We start from the raw sequence: 16,348 nt of genomic DNA on the forward strand, positions 1-16,348 counted from the left end.
GGCATGTGTGAGGCCTAGATTAGGAGTCTTCTCGTGTTCGCTAAGAGTGTATATACTCCTCTGTGAATTAGACTGGGGAAAGGACTTTATTGTGAGTGCAGGAGATTGTTGTCCTCATTACAGCAGTAAGCTCCTGCTTAGTTTTTCATTGATGTAATGGGTTGTAAGGAGTCGGGTCCATGCTGTGTGCACTGATATGCTAATGCTAAAAGCACTGATGGAAGCTTTCTGTCAGTGAGACCTCTCAGCTTTTGGAGTCATTAATTTTGCAGCGGTGCACGAGAGACGGGAGTGGGAGAGGAGCGATAGGCAGAGCTGACTGCCCCCTGGAGAAAAACAACACATACTGACAAACCATTTGAAATATGTCAACAAGGCCTCCTCCCTTTCCGTCTACCTAAATTGAGAGGATTATGTAGACATATTATATAGACAGTCTGGCTCAAAATGCAGTGAAACCTAAGTGATGTCTCAGCAGCACTGAACAGGCATTTTTCTCTGCTCAGTAGAAAAAACAACATTTAGTCATTAGATTTCATACCAACATATTGATGGCCAATCTAATACAAATGGGATATCATGATGCATTTCTGTATTGTTTTTTTTCTTTCCCTCAACACATAATGGGCTGTGATGACGTATTTCATTGTCACAAACGCGTCTTATTTGCGACAGAACCATATTTAGGTGTGTGAAAGGTCTACGTCCATCTATGATGACGAGTTCCGAGCTCTAGACACACACTACAGCCACTCCTCTGATCGTAATTTGATTTCAACTACCTTGTCCTTATGTAATTAATGGTCCGGAGAGTTTACGTCACTGACATGCGTAATACGGCCAAGAGGAGAGGCTTCAGAAGCTGAAAAAAGGGTTAGAAGAACAATGTGATTCTGTTTTTCAGACTGGAAAGTGGGATCAAAGGGATTCGGCAGCAACACGTTCAAGATAAAAGAGGGCCAATAAGTGCTCATTACAGAGATCTATTGGGTGACTTTTGGATAAATCTCTGGACTTTGTTGTTGCAACGTCTTCCTGTAAGTGTGTTTTATCCTCTCTCATACCTCCCCCCCGCCCCCTCATGTCTCCTTCAGGCTAGGGATGATATATTGAATGGATCCCATCCCGTCTCCTTTGATAAAGCCTGTGAGTTCGCAGGGATCCAGGCTCAGATCCAGTTTGGGCCTCACGTGGAGCACAAGCACAAGCCCGGATTCCTAGAGTAAGCTCTCTTCTTTTTTTTTTCCTGCATTCAAACTTACTGTTGTCAGCTGGACATATACATTGTCATCTCCTGCTTCAGTACAGCTGGTTACTTCTGGGATTTCCCCCAGTTGAAAGCTCAGGGGTGATGTCAGCTGTTACAACTGTTTTTTTATATATATATATGTAAGCAGTATAGAGCAAGAATGACCTCATATGTAGAGGCATGTTAATAGAATAAGAAATGCCTGTAGCTGAAAAGAGTAACCATGTAAAAATGTAATTTATCCCCACAGCCTGAAGGAGTTCCTACCTAAAGAGTACATCAAGCAGAGAGGGTCCGAGAAGAAAATATTCCAAGTATGTGTAGTATATCACTTGAATGTTGCATTTAAGTAAAAAAAAAAAAGTGTTAAATATTTGACATCCTGCACAGCACATAGTGATTATAGTCATTTGTTCTCTGTAGCAACACAGATTGACAGAATACAACACATGTAGACGTGACATTTAGATGTAACAGCTGCCGTCTCTGCAGGAACATAAAAACTGTGGAGAGATGACTGAGATTGAGGCAAAAGTGAAATATGTGAAGCTGGCCCGGTCCCTGCAGACATACGGGGTGTCCTTCTTCCTGGTGAAGGTAAGAACTCAGATTGTAAACAAGTAAAAGAAAGAGAAATGTGTTCAATTTCATCTGTTTCATTAGCACAAACATTATGCTCCCATTTCCAAAAAGTGTTTATTCTCTTAAAGGATAATGCATTTTAATAATGCTTTTTTTGTCGCCGTATGGGCCATCCTTATAGAGCTAAATGTATTTTTGCATTTGCTGTCTTTATTTTGATAAATGCAGTTGCGTAAAAAAACAGAAAACATTGTGAGAGATGAGGAAAATGAGACGTGGACAAGGTTTCTGCACTTATGTGTCCTAATCATGTAGCTATTGGGTCACCCCCAGCCTTCATTTTGATTAGTTGTGGTAATGTAATGCACCCACAGAGTGCATTGCGTGACAGATTTTGAAACAGCGAAACATAACAAAATTAGAGGAAGCACTCAGAATAAGTCGACCCCCCCCGCCAAGGCCACTCGGTTTCCCACTGTGTCGGTAAACTCCCCTGTTTTGCAAGGTCAACATTTTGTCGTGCAAAAAAAAAAACCTGGATTTGTATCCGGATCCGGAATCACAACCAAGATCTAATCATTCCTTTGTTATCATTTCATCTCCAGAAAATTTGGTCCAAATGTGGCCTTTGCACAATAAGCTAAGCTGCTCACAGAGAAACGCCGCCAAAAACATAACCTCCTTGTTTGAGGTAAAATGAAATCTGATGAGATCAGATAATCGTACGGAAACAAACCTCAAATCCAAGAGGCTCAAGTGATGGCCAACAGTATGAAAAGAAATTGTGGTCCCATCATCACGACTAATCAGCATGACAGATGAAATCAGTTCCGAGTGGAAGCTTTTACACTCTCAGTCAGTGCTGTAAAATGCTTGTGACAATTCTGTTCTGGTTTGGCAAAAACAAAAGTAGAATGGAAGTGCTGCACGCGAGCGAGAAGAAGTCGCACCCGCAGGAATTAAACACTCAGTGACAAGCGGCTGATTTAGAAACTTGGAGGACGGAGGGTTTCGGTTGCCTGCTGGGGTCTTAAATGGATGATAAATTGAATGTTTGGCTTCACATTTCTAGCCCACTGTGTGTGAGAGCTTGTGTATGGAAGAGCGCATGTGCGTCCACATGTATGGTTTTTTTTTTGCTTTCGATGAGGAGATTTATTGATGGACATTTCAAGACTCCGTTATAAATAATTCACTCCAGCCGCACTCTGCTCTTGATGCTAACAGAGGCAAAAGCACAGACCTGGCTCTGTGCTCAAGCACATCTGAGCCCTTATTATTTCTCATCTGACAGCCCGTAATCACTGCTGATTTAAGGGTTGCCAAGTTCTCTGTTGCCGTAAACGTCACAGATTTGAAAATACCGATGGAAGTGTATTCCAACAGTAATCAAGGAGAATCATTTAAAATTGCGCCGTACCTCAGATGCCCACTTCAGATAAGAAAATCAAACTTCCTGCTTGAATACTGCCTTGACAATTATTGTGACGTGACATAAAACAATGGAAGTTTAAAATAAACACTGCGTTAAGATATCACAAACACTTGGATAATGTTATCTGTCCTTGTGTTTGACAGCCCTCAACCTAGAAATCCATCTACTCATTGGCCTCCCCCTTATTCTCGTAGCTTTCTATTTTAACCCAGCGATAAAACAACAAAAGCCCGTAGATATAAGGTGTATATATTTTAAACTCCCCCATCTCTATAACCCACTAATTTCTCTATTGCCCTCTGCGCCCTTGGAAGAGAGCCAAGTGTAGGCTTGGTCTCTAAAGTGAGCTGTAATAGATTTCCAGTGGGCAGAGTGTTGGAGGGCACCGGAGTTGGTCAGGCAGAGAGCGGGTGGAAACACCATGATGGTGTGCTGACAGTGAAGCCCGTGGAGTCTCTGCTCAATAAAGCAGCCATTAAACAATGCTGAACTCTGCTGGGTCACTTCACAGCTGCCCCTTCTCCTCCGTGTAAGGGCTTTAAGTCACAGACACGGCATTGTGTATATCAACAATAGCACCAGCAAAAAAGACACCGTGATTTTTTTTGCGTTCGCACCTAAAAATGAATCATCTTTGTGGGCGTGTGGCGCCGACATAAATGCTGCCTGATGTTTTCCTATCTGACAGGAAAAGATGAAGGGTAAAAATAAGCTTGTCCCGCGGCTGCTGGGGATAACCAAAGAGTCAGTGATGCGAGTGGAGGAGAAGACGAAGGATGTGGTGCAGGAGTGGCCTCTGACAACCGTCAAGAGATGGGCTGCCTCCCCCAAGAGCTTCACCCTGGTACTGTGTGCATCAGGCCGTCAGGACTAGAAAGTCAAATAATGTATAAACTGCACATATTCAGCATTCTGTGCTTCAGGTTTCATTTTCCAAAGTAAACAGCATCCTAAAAAGACCTCCAGTGTTGAATGTTTTGAGCATGCTAGCCAGCTATTGCATCCGAGTTAACAATAGATGCTTGGGGAAGAAATTGCAGAACTTGGATTTATTATTTATCTGAAAGCTTTTTTTAATATTCTTTCCCAGCTGTTGGCAACAACACTGCTGTCTGTTTTCATCCAGAACTGGTGAGAAGTACCTCATTTAAAGATGGCTGATTATGCTAGTTATGCAAAAAAAAAACATACATATCATCTAAGACGTACGAAAATATTCTGTGGAAAGCTTTGATTTAGACTACTTCTCATTCTAATCACCTCTTTGGAGAAATATGTTTTATTTTTTTTTGTGAGGGGTGGAAATAATTAAAATGCTGCCAAGAATCTGCCAGTAAAGCATTTTCTTTCCTTCTGTAAGTAGAATGTAAGGCTCCTGTTAGGTTTAAAAAGTTTTATCAATACCACACACGTACGTTACCTTTCTGTGACTTTTATTTTCCGAATATTTAATCCATTAGGATTTTGGAGAGTACCAGGAGAGTTATTACTCCGTTCAGACGACAGAGGGAGAGCAGATATCCCAACTTATCGCCGGATACATCGACATCATTCTCAAAAAGGCAAGTAGTGAGACTGTTTGCGTTAATACGGCACGCGTACAGTTTTTGAAAAAGTGTGCTTCCCAACCTCAGTTTCCCCTGAGTTGAGAAATATCTTCATTCTTTTCTTTGTTACGTGCCCACCAGTGAAACTGTTAGCGTAGCTGTTAGCAAAGATGGCTGACACTGTTTACATTCTGGGAATGAGGTCCCGTCCCTCTACGAGTGGGTCTAAAAAGTGCAGAATTAGCGCAGAAGTGTCACTGGTGGGCACATAACAAAAAAAGAATGAAGATATTCTTTTTTTAGAATAGTATTTTTAATTTTTCAAAAATACTACCCCTATTCTAGTAACGCAAAGCTAAATGCAAATCAGTGAAGTATTCCTTTAAGTTTCTATTCTTCACTGTGATGTCCGCGGCTCCACAGAAGCAGAGTAAGGATCGTTTTGGTCTTGAGGGCGATGAGGAATCCACCATGCTGGAGGAATCGGTTTCCCCCAAGAAGTGAGTCGTGCTCATGTAGTTTCTCTATCCTATTGTCCGCACACTGCTACTGTTCTAATTCTAAGTCTCTAAGTCTTCATGAATTTAAACCTTGCCTGACTAGCGTATTTCCCCCAAGAGAGGAGTTAAACACAAAAACAGCACTTTGAAATTTAAAGTAACACTAACGCTGTTGTTCAATAATCTGCAGTATTGTTTTAGAATTGTGTGTTTTAGAAAATGAGTTCTTCCTTGTTTAATTTTTTGTTTTTGCACACATTAAGAGCACCAAAGCACCAATGTTTCTTTGTTCATAAAAAGGTGCACCACTCCAAGGCTAATATGTCGTACTTGGATATTATCTCATCGCAATTCAGTCATTCATTCATCAATATTGCTCAGCGCTTTCCTCGCGCCGCTTTATAACCAATAGACAATGGTTTGGAAATTAGGTTTTTACCGACAATCCACACGGCTCTCAGTGAAACCACTCTGGCAGAATAAGGCATCATATTCCTGCTGCTCAGGAGCCAATTTACTCGTGTTGTGGCTCTGAGCACAAAGACGTAATTGCTGCTTCTCAAAACAAGCCAAAATTAACCAGAAGAGGAAGGATCATCTGTTGAGCTGAGAATATGGAGCGTTTTCTTTACTATGTGTATTTTCTGAAAATACACACTCGCCTCAACTGTTTTTAATTACATTTTTGTTTGTAATGCTGGTTATTTTTTTCTATGTTGTGATCTCAGTTAATTATCATTAATGTAAACATACAACAGTGAATAGCCTCACACGTCAGCTTACAAAGTACAGTGATACTGTCAACATGTAGAGATCCTTTTCCTAAAAAATTTCTCGAGATAAAAAGAGCAATATTTATCATTTCAGCAGTCCTTAATGAAATAGTCAGTTTTGTTAGTTTGACAAAGTTTGATTTTCTCATTTTCATTTAAAACGTGCGTAAGTTGAAGGATCTAAGTTTGAATGCAGCCACACACATCCTTAATGTGCATGTAACAACTTAATAATGTGCGGATTCAGACAAAACTCTGGCTCACATTCAAATAGAGCTATTTATGAAAACACTCACAAAAATGCATATAAAGTCACACATTACATGTACGAATGTTCACTCCCTTTGTCTTTTTCCCCTCGGTTAGGTCCACAATTTTGCAGCAGCAGTTCAATCGGGTCGGCCGTGTGGAGCACGGGTCAGTCGCACTCCCGGGCATAATTAGGTCGGGATCTATCGGTGGCCCTGACACCTTCAATGTGGGCACTATGCCGTCTGCACAGCAGCAAATCACCACAGGGCAGATGCACAGAGGACACATGCCTCCACTGGTAAAATCAAAGCTTTCTGTCCCCTACAAATGCAGCTGTACCAAATTTAGAAATAATCCTCTCTGCACAATTTTGCATCATTCTCACAGTGTTTAATGCAAATCTGATAATATTCCTGTGAGTGAGATTGTCATGCTCACAGTAAGAGCTGCCTCCTGCAGTTTCTAGACATTAGGAAGAAGGTTTTGCTGTGTCATTTTCACATGACGAGTCTTTGTTGTTTGCTGTTGTCACAGAGTCTGGCCCAACAGGCTCTAATGGGGACCATCAACAGCAGCATGCAGGCTGTGCAGCAGGCCCAGTCTGACCTGGGACATGTTGATAATCTCCCTCCACTGGGTCATGACTTGGTAAGGATCCTCTCTACTTACTGCACATTTCCGAAAGTGTTTTCAGGAAAGAGTGTTGCATGGATAAATATTCGTACACATGCATCATTTATAGCAATTCCTCAAGTTCAACTCTTCTAACAAAAAAAAAATGAATGTGTGCTTTTTGGTATTACAGTCTCCAGTTTTACTTAGCAGGGAGAGCTTGAGAGAGTCGTGCATCAAAGTCTATCAGTTTTCTCAAATATAATTAAGATGTCAAAGTGACTGTAACTGTACAGGCTGTATTTAATGCCGACTGTTTCCAAAGCTGTAGGTGTCAAAGCCAGAGCCCTTTAATCCCACAGAAAAAAAAGTTTATATGAGCTGAAAATCACCCACTGTGATGAAAGCCAAGACCTCTCCTTTTCCTCCTCCACCCAAAGGCATCCAGGGTTTGGGTTCAGAACAAAGTGGATGAATCCAAACATGAAATCCACTCTCAAGTTGATGCTATCACCGCTGGAACAGCATCTGTGGTCAATCTCACTGCAGGTGAGCACTCGGGAGAATTCTCAACAGCATTCAGCATTCATTCAACAGCGTATCATGTTCACGTTTCATTTATTGCAACAGCAGAGTTCTGCTTTATGAGGAGTGAGCTGAACAAAGCTCTAAACAAAATGGTCCTTTTATAAATATTGTCTCTCTTCACCACAGTGTGTGGTTTAATAAATACAATTCCCAAGACCAAGTAAGTAGTATAGTACTCACTGAAAAAGTGTCCATTCACCATTTTCCACTGAAGATTTAATATAAAGAAATAAATCTGACTTATAGGCCCAGTATGTAACATTTTTGTCAGGTGGTTGTTTTTTTTGGTTTGGCAGAAATTAAATATACTACATATTAGTATGTACGTATTAATATATAATTTTTATAGTTTGAAAAATAGTTTGTTTTTTATAGCCTTAGAATAAGCCTTTGTACCAGAAGTGGTTGCTCTATGACAGATAAAATGGTCAAAGTTTGCTAGAACTCGGATCAACTATATGACTAGTTTGTTCAGAGGTTTTTTCTCACACATTTCCAAAACGCTGCATCATAACCAGCGGAAGCTCAGCTTCAGTTGGGACAACAAAGAATAGCTGTTTTTTCACGGCAGTGAGCTCGATGGTGATCGGACACAATGCGGCAAAATTGTCACTTCCAGAGAAGCTCAGTATCTCTGGGAATCAATGGAGCAGTGTGTGGGCGCGTACGCTTGACTGATGCATGATGATTGGAAGAACTGTCTGGAAGGCGGGAAAAACTTTTTAATTGACAGTGTTTTAGAATCATAAAAGAGAATTTGCGAGTGAAGTCGAGAAACAAATAGCAGTCGGTTTTTTGTTATTTGCTCGGCGATATAACCCATTTCTGTGAGTACATATTATACACTGTAAATAAAAACAAGATTAGAGCATTTCCCTTCAGTTTTACATAATTGCATAACATTTAACAGTTCTGTCATTGCCCCGTTTGAAGACCAGCAACCGCCACTCATATGTACTTAGGGTGACCAGAGAGATTTTGTGGGACAATGCGAGATGCAATTATCTAAGATAATTTTTCAAAAGAGAAGAATAAAAAGTATAACAACAGTTATATAAATAAGTAACTAATTAAGTATTTGTAACTATGGCTGCAGCTTTTTCCTTTTTTTTTTTACAACTACTTCCACAGTCTGCTTATCCGTGTGACTGTAAGTGCTGTACGCCTAGTTAATTCAGGGACTGTTACCGTGTCTGCCTGCCCACAGTCTTTGGGTTCCAGTAGAAATGTCTTCAGAGATCCACACATCACAAGCAAAAAACTCAGTTTGCTTCACCTAGTTTCCCCATTTTTTGTTAAAGCTGCATCTTCTTTTCTTTGCCTATTTTTTTTTCCGCAGAATCTTTTCAAAAATATGTCTAATTTGCGACTGAGTCGAACTCATGATGACGAAAGGGAGGCCGTGTCCTGTTTTTGACAGGTTGACTGCCATGAGTCTAGCAGCTCCATGGTGACAGCCCCCCCCCCCCCCCTTTTTTTTCACAACCATTGGAACAGATGTAAATTTTTAGAAAAGTGCCAGTCTAGAGCCAATTAAAATGCGGGACATGGGATGTGAGACAAGGAATGCTACTGCTGTGCACTCCTGCACAAAGTGGAACACCTGGTCATCCTATATGTACTTTAGGCAAGGGTCATGGTTCAACAGTAGCCTGAACAGAAAAAACAGCCACAGTACGCGCTGTGTGTTTTTAACTAAAAGCTTACAACACAAATGAAGAAGAACAACATCCTTTGGGTCGCAAAGGCCACCGTTGTTCCTTGACATGTGTTGGTAAGAGAGGAGTGAGTGGAGAAGCCCTTTGTTTGTTACAGCCTGCAGTCCAACTATTACTATAACTAATTCTAATACAATGGACCCTGAATAGCTCTTTCTCTTTCTCCTCGTGTTGCTTGGCACCACGCCAGTCAAGTTCCAGACTCTTGCAAGGTTTTAATCTTACCTCGCCATCTGTTTGCTTGCACCTACGCTGCCCCTTCTACCGCACGCAAAGTTTTTCTTCTTCAGGGCCACTTGCTGCATCAACCTGCTCATGTCTGTGGAACCACTGCAAACTGGCTCTAATTATAAATCTGACATGATGTGTGTGTTACAGTGAATGGTGAGCGAGCTGCCCCTCCGTGGGTTAGCTAAATCAATGTGGCAGCTGCAAAACAAATTATGATGCACAGTGGGGGTGTAATGTGTAATAATGGCCGCCCGTCCTCCACAGGTGAGCCCACGGAAACGGACTACACTGCAGTGGGCTGCGCCATCACGACCATCTCGTCCAATCTCACGGAAATGTCCAAGGGCGTCAAACTGCTCGCAGCGTTAATGGACGATGAGGTGGGCAGTGGACACAAGCTCATGGGTGCTGCCAGGATGCTGGCAGGAGCTGTGTCAGATCTTCTCAGATCTGTGGAGCCTGCAGCTGCAGAGGTGAGATGCCCACTGATTACTTTTTGTTGACTTTGAACTTCCTCCTCCTCTGTAGTTCTGGTAGCCACGTAGCTGTCCCACTGAAGCTGTTTTGAAGAGGAATTTTCTCAGATGATGTCTGATCCAGAAGTCTGTTTTAGATAATTCCAGGAGGATTGTGTAAGAACAGGCAAGGCCGGTGTAATGAATGTGGTGATGTCATCTCCACACAGCCCAGACAGACGGTGCTGACTGCAGCAGGAAGCATTGGACAGGCCAGTGGGGACCTTCTCCGTCACATGGGGGAGGGCGAGACAGATGAGAAGTTCCAGGTTGGACACCACCCACTCACGGTTTCTATGACAGTGCTGGCCAAACAGGAAGCCACACACACACACACACACACACTCATTTTCTCTTAAAAATGTTAATGCACACTTATGCAATCACCTCAGGCTTCATTATTACACTGTTACTTTATGTTGATTTTACAACAATGTGTCAGAAGAAGTGCTTTTATCATGTAATGACATTACACTGTCTCAAACATGCATTAACACATGTTTGTCTGAAGCTTTCAAATCTATCTGATGTATTATTTTACATTTAAATTTATTTACCTGCTACCAAAGCCCTAGATGTCCCTTTTTAGATGTTAGTGGCAATTCATGGAGAACAGGGGTCTCTCTTCCTTTTTACTGATACACATCTGCTGTTCACTGTGCATGAGTTTCTCAGTATTTACACTATATGAACTGAGCAAAATGAGCTAAAAACCTTTTTAGTCCTAGTCCCTTCAGTCACATTTGCACAGCTGTGCTGTGTTTCAGTGAAGGACACTGATTCATATGTTGCAGGACACTCTGATGAATCTGGCCAAAGCAGTGGCCAATGCAGCTGCTATGTTAGTACTGAAGGCCAAGAACGTGGCCCAGGTGGCGGAGGACACCATCCTGCAGAACCGGGTGATTGCAGCTGCCACTCAGTGCGCCCTGTCCACCTCACAGCTGGTCGCCTGCACCAAGGTATTGAACTAAAACGTGTTCCTCACTGCAGCCGAGTAGGTACAGGACATAACGACAGCAGGGAGTCCTCCAGCATGAATTAAGTTAGCATACATCTACCAAGGTCAAATAACACATATTTCATCAATTCGGATAGGAAAATTAAAGGAAAAGGACAGACGATTTCAACAATATTTTTGCGAAATTGATGAAACAGTTTTAGGATATGACATTATGACAATATTAAATAAAAGTGATTTAAAAAACAATACTTTTTTTAGATGAGAAACTAAGGAATAACCATTCAGTTGTTTCTTTTTGAAACTTCAAGTTGTTCTTTGGTTGGACGGAACGAAAATTATTCTAGAATATCCCAAAGTAGCCCTGATTCTTCACAAATATGTGTTGCAGGTGGTGAGTCCAACCATCAGCTCCCCAGTGTGTCAGGAGCAGCTTGTCGAAGCTGGGAAGCTGGTGGACCGATCAATGGAAACGTGTGTGAAAGCTTGCCGCTCAGCAAGTGACGATGCCGAGCTGCTGAAGCAAGTCGGCACAGCAGCTGGTGTGGTGAGCCAGTCTCTCAGCGACCTGCTGCAACATGTCCGCCACTATGCCAGCTGTGGAGAACCCATCGGACGTTATGACCAGGCCACGGACACAATTATGAACGTGACGGAGAATATTTTCACTTCTATGGGTGATGCTGGTGAGTTCAAGGCAACAATCCAAACCTGTTTATTCACAAAAGAATCTGAACGGCAAAAAATAAATATAAAAGACACACCCGCACATGGTCTACCTGATTTCACTTTGACATTTTCTGTGTTTTGACTGCAACAGAGAGGGCCTAAGGATGTTGTTCATACTTGTGTCCAGATTAAGTCATCTAAAAACTCCAGTTCAGACATTTTCAAAGCTCGGGCTATTTGTTATGGTTCAAGCAATGAGGCTGAAGAATTTCTAAACCCAGCCAATTCTCAAGGGGTTGTAGGAAACATGTCATCCAAAACCACTACAGAGCCCAGAGTCTGGTCCCAATCAACATCAGGGAGGCTTTAAAATTTAAGGGAAAACACATGACCTAGGCATTTTTGGAAGGACAAAAATGTTTTATCTTCTTTAAATCAACAAAAAACAAAAAAAAGAAGAAAAAATAACAATAGATTCAGCATTCAGTGATTACGGCTCATATAGAGCAATTGTTAATCCCCAAGGCCACGGGGATGTAGATTGTAATGCGCACATGCATCGGAGCGCATATAGACTTCTCTGGGTGAGTTATTTAAAGATGTAGGTGGGTGTTTGGGAGACACATTTTTCTTAGAGCAGGTGTGTGTGGGGGATGGTTACATATATCCCGAAGACATTCACTTGTGCGAGGGCAGATGACTCACTAGACAACGTACAGCTGTAAACGCACATAAAGGTGAAAGCAGTGGTGCGGCTCCCAGGGTTACGGCACCTCTCACTGATGCCCTACTGCTGAGTGTTATGACGAACAATCAACTGCAAAAAGGCTCACTTTAAGTCAGCGTTGGATCGAGAGACGATGTGATTCACTTAAGCAATTCTTGACGAAGCAAATCCAAATTAACAATGATTATTTAGTCTTGACAGAACTATACACAGTGTAAAAGTCTTAGGCTACCATTAGATTTGTTGTTTTTAGCAATGCTATAATGTACAGTATATGTGCATACAGTATATAATACCCCCCCCCCCCCCCCCCCCCCAGCTTTTACAGGTTAAAGACAAGTAAGTTAAGGTTAGTGTGACCTATCCTTGAACTTGAGCTAAAGTATGACCCTGGCTCTCGAAGCTGGAAGGGAACTGGAAGTGGAGTGGAAATATTGGTGTTTGTCCTACTATTACATTGGATTTAACAGTTTGTAGAGAGGTTTGTGGGGAAAAATAATCATCCCACAAATCTAATAGTTAACAAATTCTGTCGAAATTGGTGCAAATCTACAACAACCTGCACAATACACGTTAAAGGACCCATCATATCAGCTTTGATTATCTTGATGTGAGAGTATGGGCATCTTTTCTGTGTGCATAGGTGAGATGGTGCGTCAGGCCAGAGTGTTGGCGCAGGCCACGTCCGACTTGGTCAACGCCATGCGATCTGACGCAGAGGCAGAAGTAGACGTCGACAGCTCCAAGAAACTTTTGGCTGCAGCCAAACTCCTGGCCGATGCCACAGCTCGGATGGTGGAGGCTGCGAAGGTAAGAGAGTGACATGTTCACCCTCTCATTGCAATGCTATAAAAATATTAACGATAAGCATTTTATCCATTTTGTTTTCCTTTTTTTTTACACTGAGTGCAGTGTTCAAAGATCTACTCATGTCTATTGCTTTCACTTGACTGAATACACATTTTGACATTACTTCGTGCACTAACTACCGGCATCATTTCACATCCCCAATAAAAAAAAAAGAGTGCAGCGTTAGGGGCTGTTAATCAGCCAATGGAACTGTCAACTAGGATATTATCAGTGCAAAATACCAAGACATGTGAAACTCTTTCTATGCTCCTCAGATGTTTTTGATCAGTGACACATTAATTATCACATCATTGCCGTTATCAAAAGCAAGGGGGACTCTGACACTGACAGTTTCCAAGGAAACCGTCAAGAAGCAGACAAGAGTTAAATGCCTCTTTGCATCTCTTCTGTGGCACGTAAAACCAGAGTTGTTAAACTTTCATTGCCATGGTTTGCCAGCGGTTGTTTTAAGCCGTGCATATACAGTATGTGTCATTGTGTATACTGTATGGGGTCCATGTGTGTGTGTGTGTGTTTGCGCATCTGCGTCTGTGGATTAATGTGTTTGTGTGTGTTTGTGCATTCTCAGGGGGCGGCTGCTTACCCAGAGAATGAGAACCAGCAGCAGCGGCTCAGAGAGGCTGCTGAGGGGCTCCGTGTCGCCACTAATGCTGCAGCTCAGAATGCAATAAAGAAAAAACTGGTCAACAGGCTGGAGGTGAGTCATAGGAGTCAGCAGGTTCTCATCTTTGCCTGATGTGCGCTTAATCAAAACACAGCCCTCCTTCAACCCTTAACAGCAGTCATGTCACACTAACATCTCACCTCTACATTTTGTCATTGCTGTTGTACAAATAGAGCACCTGTTTTCAATAAAAGGTTTCAAAACGTAGGCCAAGAGGAAACACACACACAGAACAGTAAAATGCTTCAACGGTTATTTGTTCAGAAGTGTCCCATTTAGTATTTTTGTCCGTTTCTCTTTCCCGTTGCAGTGACGAATTCTTCTCATTAGTGCTGTGAAAGAATTATCTGCCCGCAAAGATCTGTGTGTAGCCCTTGGTATCAGTTTGCCCCTAATGATTAGCCACCCCCTGCTACAGAGAGTTCAATTGTCAGGCACATAATACTGTACTGTGTGCATTACCCAGTGTTAGGATCAGTCTGGTGTGTGACATACATCTCAGTCCGCCTCCATCAAGGAAATATGTGAGCCAGTAAAGTGTCTCAAATCTGTGAAGTGTGACTCAAGTAATTATCACAAACACATTTATGTGCTAAGATCCCCATCATGTTACTTTTTTTCCCTCCTGGAACACTATTATACTGTTGATGTGCAGATAATCAACTGTGCATAGTGTGATACTATGTATAGAATGTAAAGCAGAGGGTACACTGTGCCAAAGATAAAAAAAAAAAAAATATATATATATATATACTGCATATTGTTCTGCACCCATGATATCAGTTCTACGTGCAGCTCATTCTCTTTTTTTCAGAATAATGGTGTAATTTATTCAATGTTTCTTTTTGCATCATCGCCTCTTCATCCACTCGGCATGAAGAATATCTTCAATCTTGTCACTGCTTCAGAGGTTGTGCTGTGTCTACACTTGAATTAATATGAGCTAACCAGTGTATTTTTAGCGGTTTGCTTTTGGGAGCACATTGTTTAAGCCACATAATACCCCCCATTTTCTATTATTACAAAACATTTTGTTATTTGACCGCTTATAGTTTGATTAGAACAACTCTAAATACAGGACCAGACAGCAAGATATTGCACAGAAAAGTCTCTCTGAACCAGGAGCCATTTTAGGAATACTTTGCAGATACCGATTTGCATTTAGCTTTGTATTACTTGAAAAGGGGTAGTATTTTTGAAAAATTGTGCTTCCCAACTTCAGTTTCCCTTGAGTTGAGAAATACCTTCATTCTTTTCTTTCCTTTCTTTGTTATGTGCCCACTAGTGACACTTGGTCCTGTTAGCGTAACTGTTAGCAAAGATGGTGGACACTGTTTACATTCTGGGAATAAGGTCCCGTCCCCCTATGAGTGGGTCTAAAAACTGTGGAATTAGTGTTGTAGTTTCAAGGCTCAGACCAAGTGTGGTGGGCACGTAACAAAAAAAAAAAGAATGAGATAGAATGAAGACATTTCTCATGTGGCTTCCATTTATATCTTCTCAACAGATAGCTGCAAAGCAGGCAGCCGCGGCCGCTACTCAAACTATCGCGGCTGCCCAAAATGCCGCTGCTTCCAACAAAAACACAGTTTCACACCAACAGCTCGTACACAGCTGCAAGGTATGATCACAGATTCTTTCTTATGTGCCTTTCTTAGTTATATATTTATAAAACCCTGTCAAATAACCTACTAGAAAACTACTATTGCCATGAAATGTTGGTACTTTTTTTTTCTCTCAGATGTGTTGATGTGGATTTGATGTTTGAATGCAGGCAGTGGCAGATAACATTCCCCAGCTGGTGCAGGGCATGAAGAGTAGCCAGTCACAACCTGAGGAGCTGGGTGCTCAGCTCGCCCTCATCATTGCCAGCCAGAGCTTCTTACAGGTGAGTCCTTACACCAAGACACAGCCAGCAAAAAGTCACACTCCATCATCATATACAGTCTTACACACAATAAAGGCTTTATTTTTATGATGTTGTTTTTCCGTCACCATCCCTCAGCCTGGAAGTAAGATGGTAACATCTGCAAAGTCAGCAGTTCCAACTGTCGCCGACCAGGCTGCTGCTATGCAACTGGGCCAGTGTGCCAAGAATCTGGCCACCTGTCTGGCAGAGCTCAGGACTGCCACTCAGAAGGTACTGTATCTGTGCACATTACTGTCGGAGTCAGCAGGATTCATCTCATGAGTAACTCTCCGCCCTTTATAATGGATGGATATGAGTGACATTTATGTGTGTGTGTGTGTGTTGTTTTGAAGGCCCATGAAGCATGTGGTCCTCTGGAGATCGACTCGGCTCTCAAAACAGTACAAACACTCAAGAGTGAGCTTCAGGACGCCAAGATGTCTGTGATCGACGCCCAACTCAAACCTCTTCCCGGGGAAACGGTCAGTACATAGAAGCATACTGTACATACTGTTGTCTGTGAAGTTCAAGTGAAACGTTATACTG

General features: G+C 42.0%; 1 protein-coding gene across 3 annotated transcripts in view; it reads left to right on the forward strand.

Moving 5' to 3' along the window:
- Positions 1-16,348, forward strand: part of tln2b (talin 2b) — an 81,231-nt gene that overhangs the window by 38,764 nt on the left and 26,119 nt on the right. For all 3 annotated transcript variants that reach the window (XM_058645135.1, XM_058645139.1, XM_058645136.1), the window contains 19 exons: positions 1,095-1,222; positions 1,500-1,563; positions 1,742-1,846; positions 3,955-4,110; positions 4,727-4,828; positions 5,237-5,313; positions 6,453-6,636; positions 6,873-6,986; positions 7,391-7,499; positions 9,752-9,960; positions 10,173-10,271; positions 10,797-10,964; positions 11,355-11,649; positions 13,003-13,169; positions 13,798-13,926; positions 15,401-15,514; positions 15,668-15,781; positions 15,899-16,033; positions 16,156-16,283. In XM_058645135.1, the coding sequence (XP_058501118.1) occupies positions 1,095-1,222; positions 1,500-1,563; positions 1,742-1,846; positions 3,955-4,110; positions 4,727-4,828; positions 5,237-5,313; positions 6,453-6,636; positions 6,873-6,986; positions 7,391-7,499; positions 9,752-9,960; positions 10,173-10,271; positions 10,797-10,964; positions 11,355-11,649; positions 13,003-13,169; positions 13,798-13,926; positions 15,401-15,514; positions 15,668-15,781; positions 15,899-16,033; positions 16,156-16,283 (2,597 nt within the window). The remainder of the gene's footprint in view (positions 1-1,094; positions 1,223-1,499; positions 1,564-1,741; positions 1,847-3,954; positions 4,111-4,726; positions 4,829-5,236; positions 5,314-6,452; positions 6,637-6,872; positions 6,987-7,390; positions 7,500-9,751; positions 9,961-10,172; positions 10,272-10,796; positions 10,965-11,354; positions 11,650-13,002; positions 13,170-13,797; positions 13,927-15,400; positions 15,515-15,667; positions 15,782-15,898; positions 16,034-16,155; positions 16,284-16,348) is intronic.

This window comes from Solea solea, chromosome 12 (genome assembly GCF_958295425.1).
Source record: "Solea solea chromosome 12, fSolSol10.1, whole genome shotgun sequence".
NCBI lineage: Eukaryota > Metazoa > Chordata > Actinopteri > Pleuronectiformes > Soleidae > Solea > Solea solea.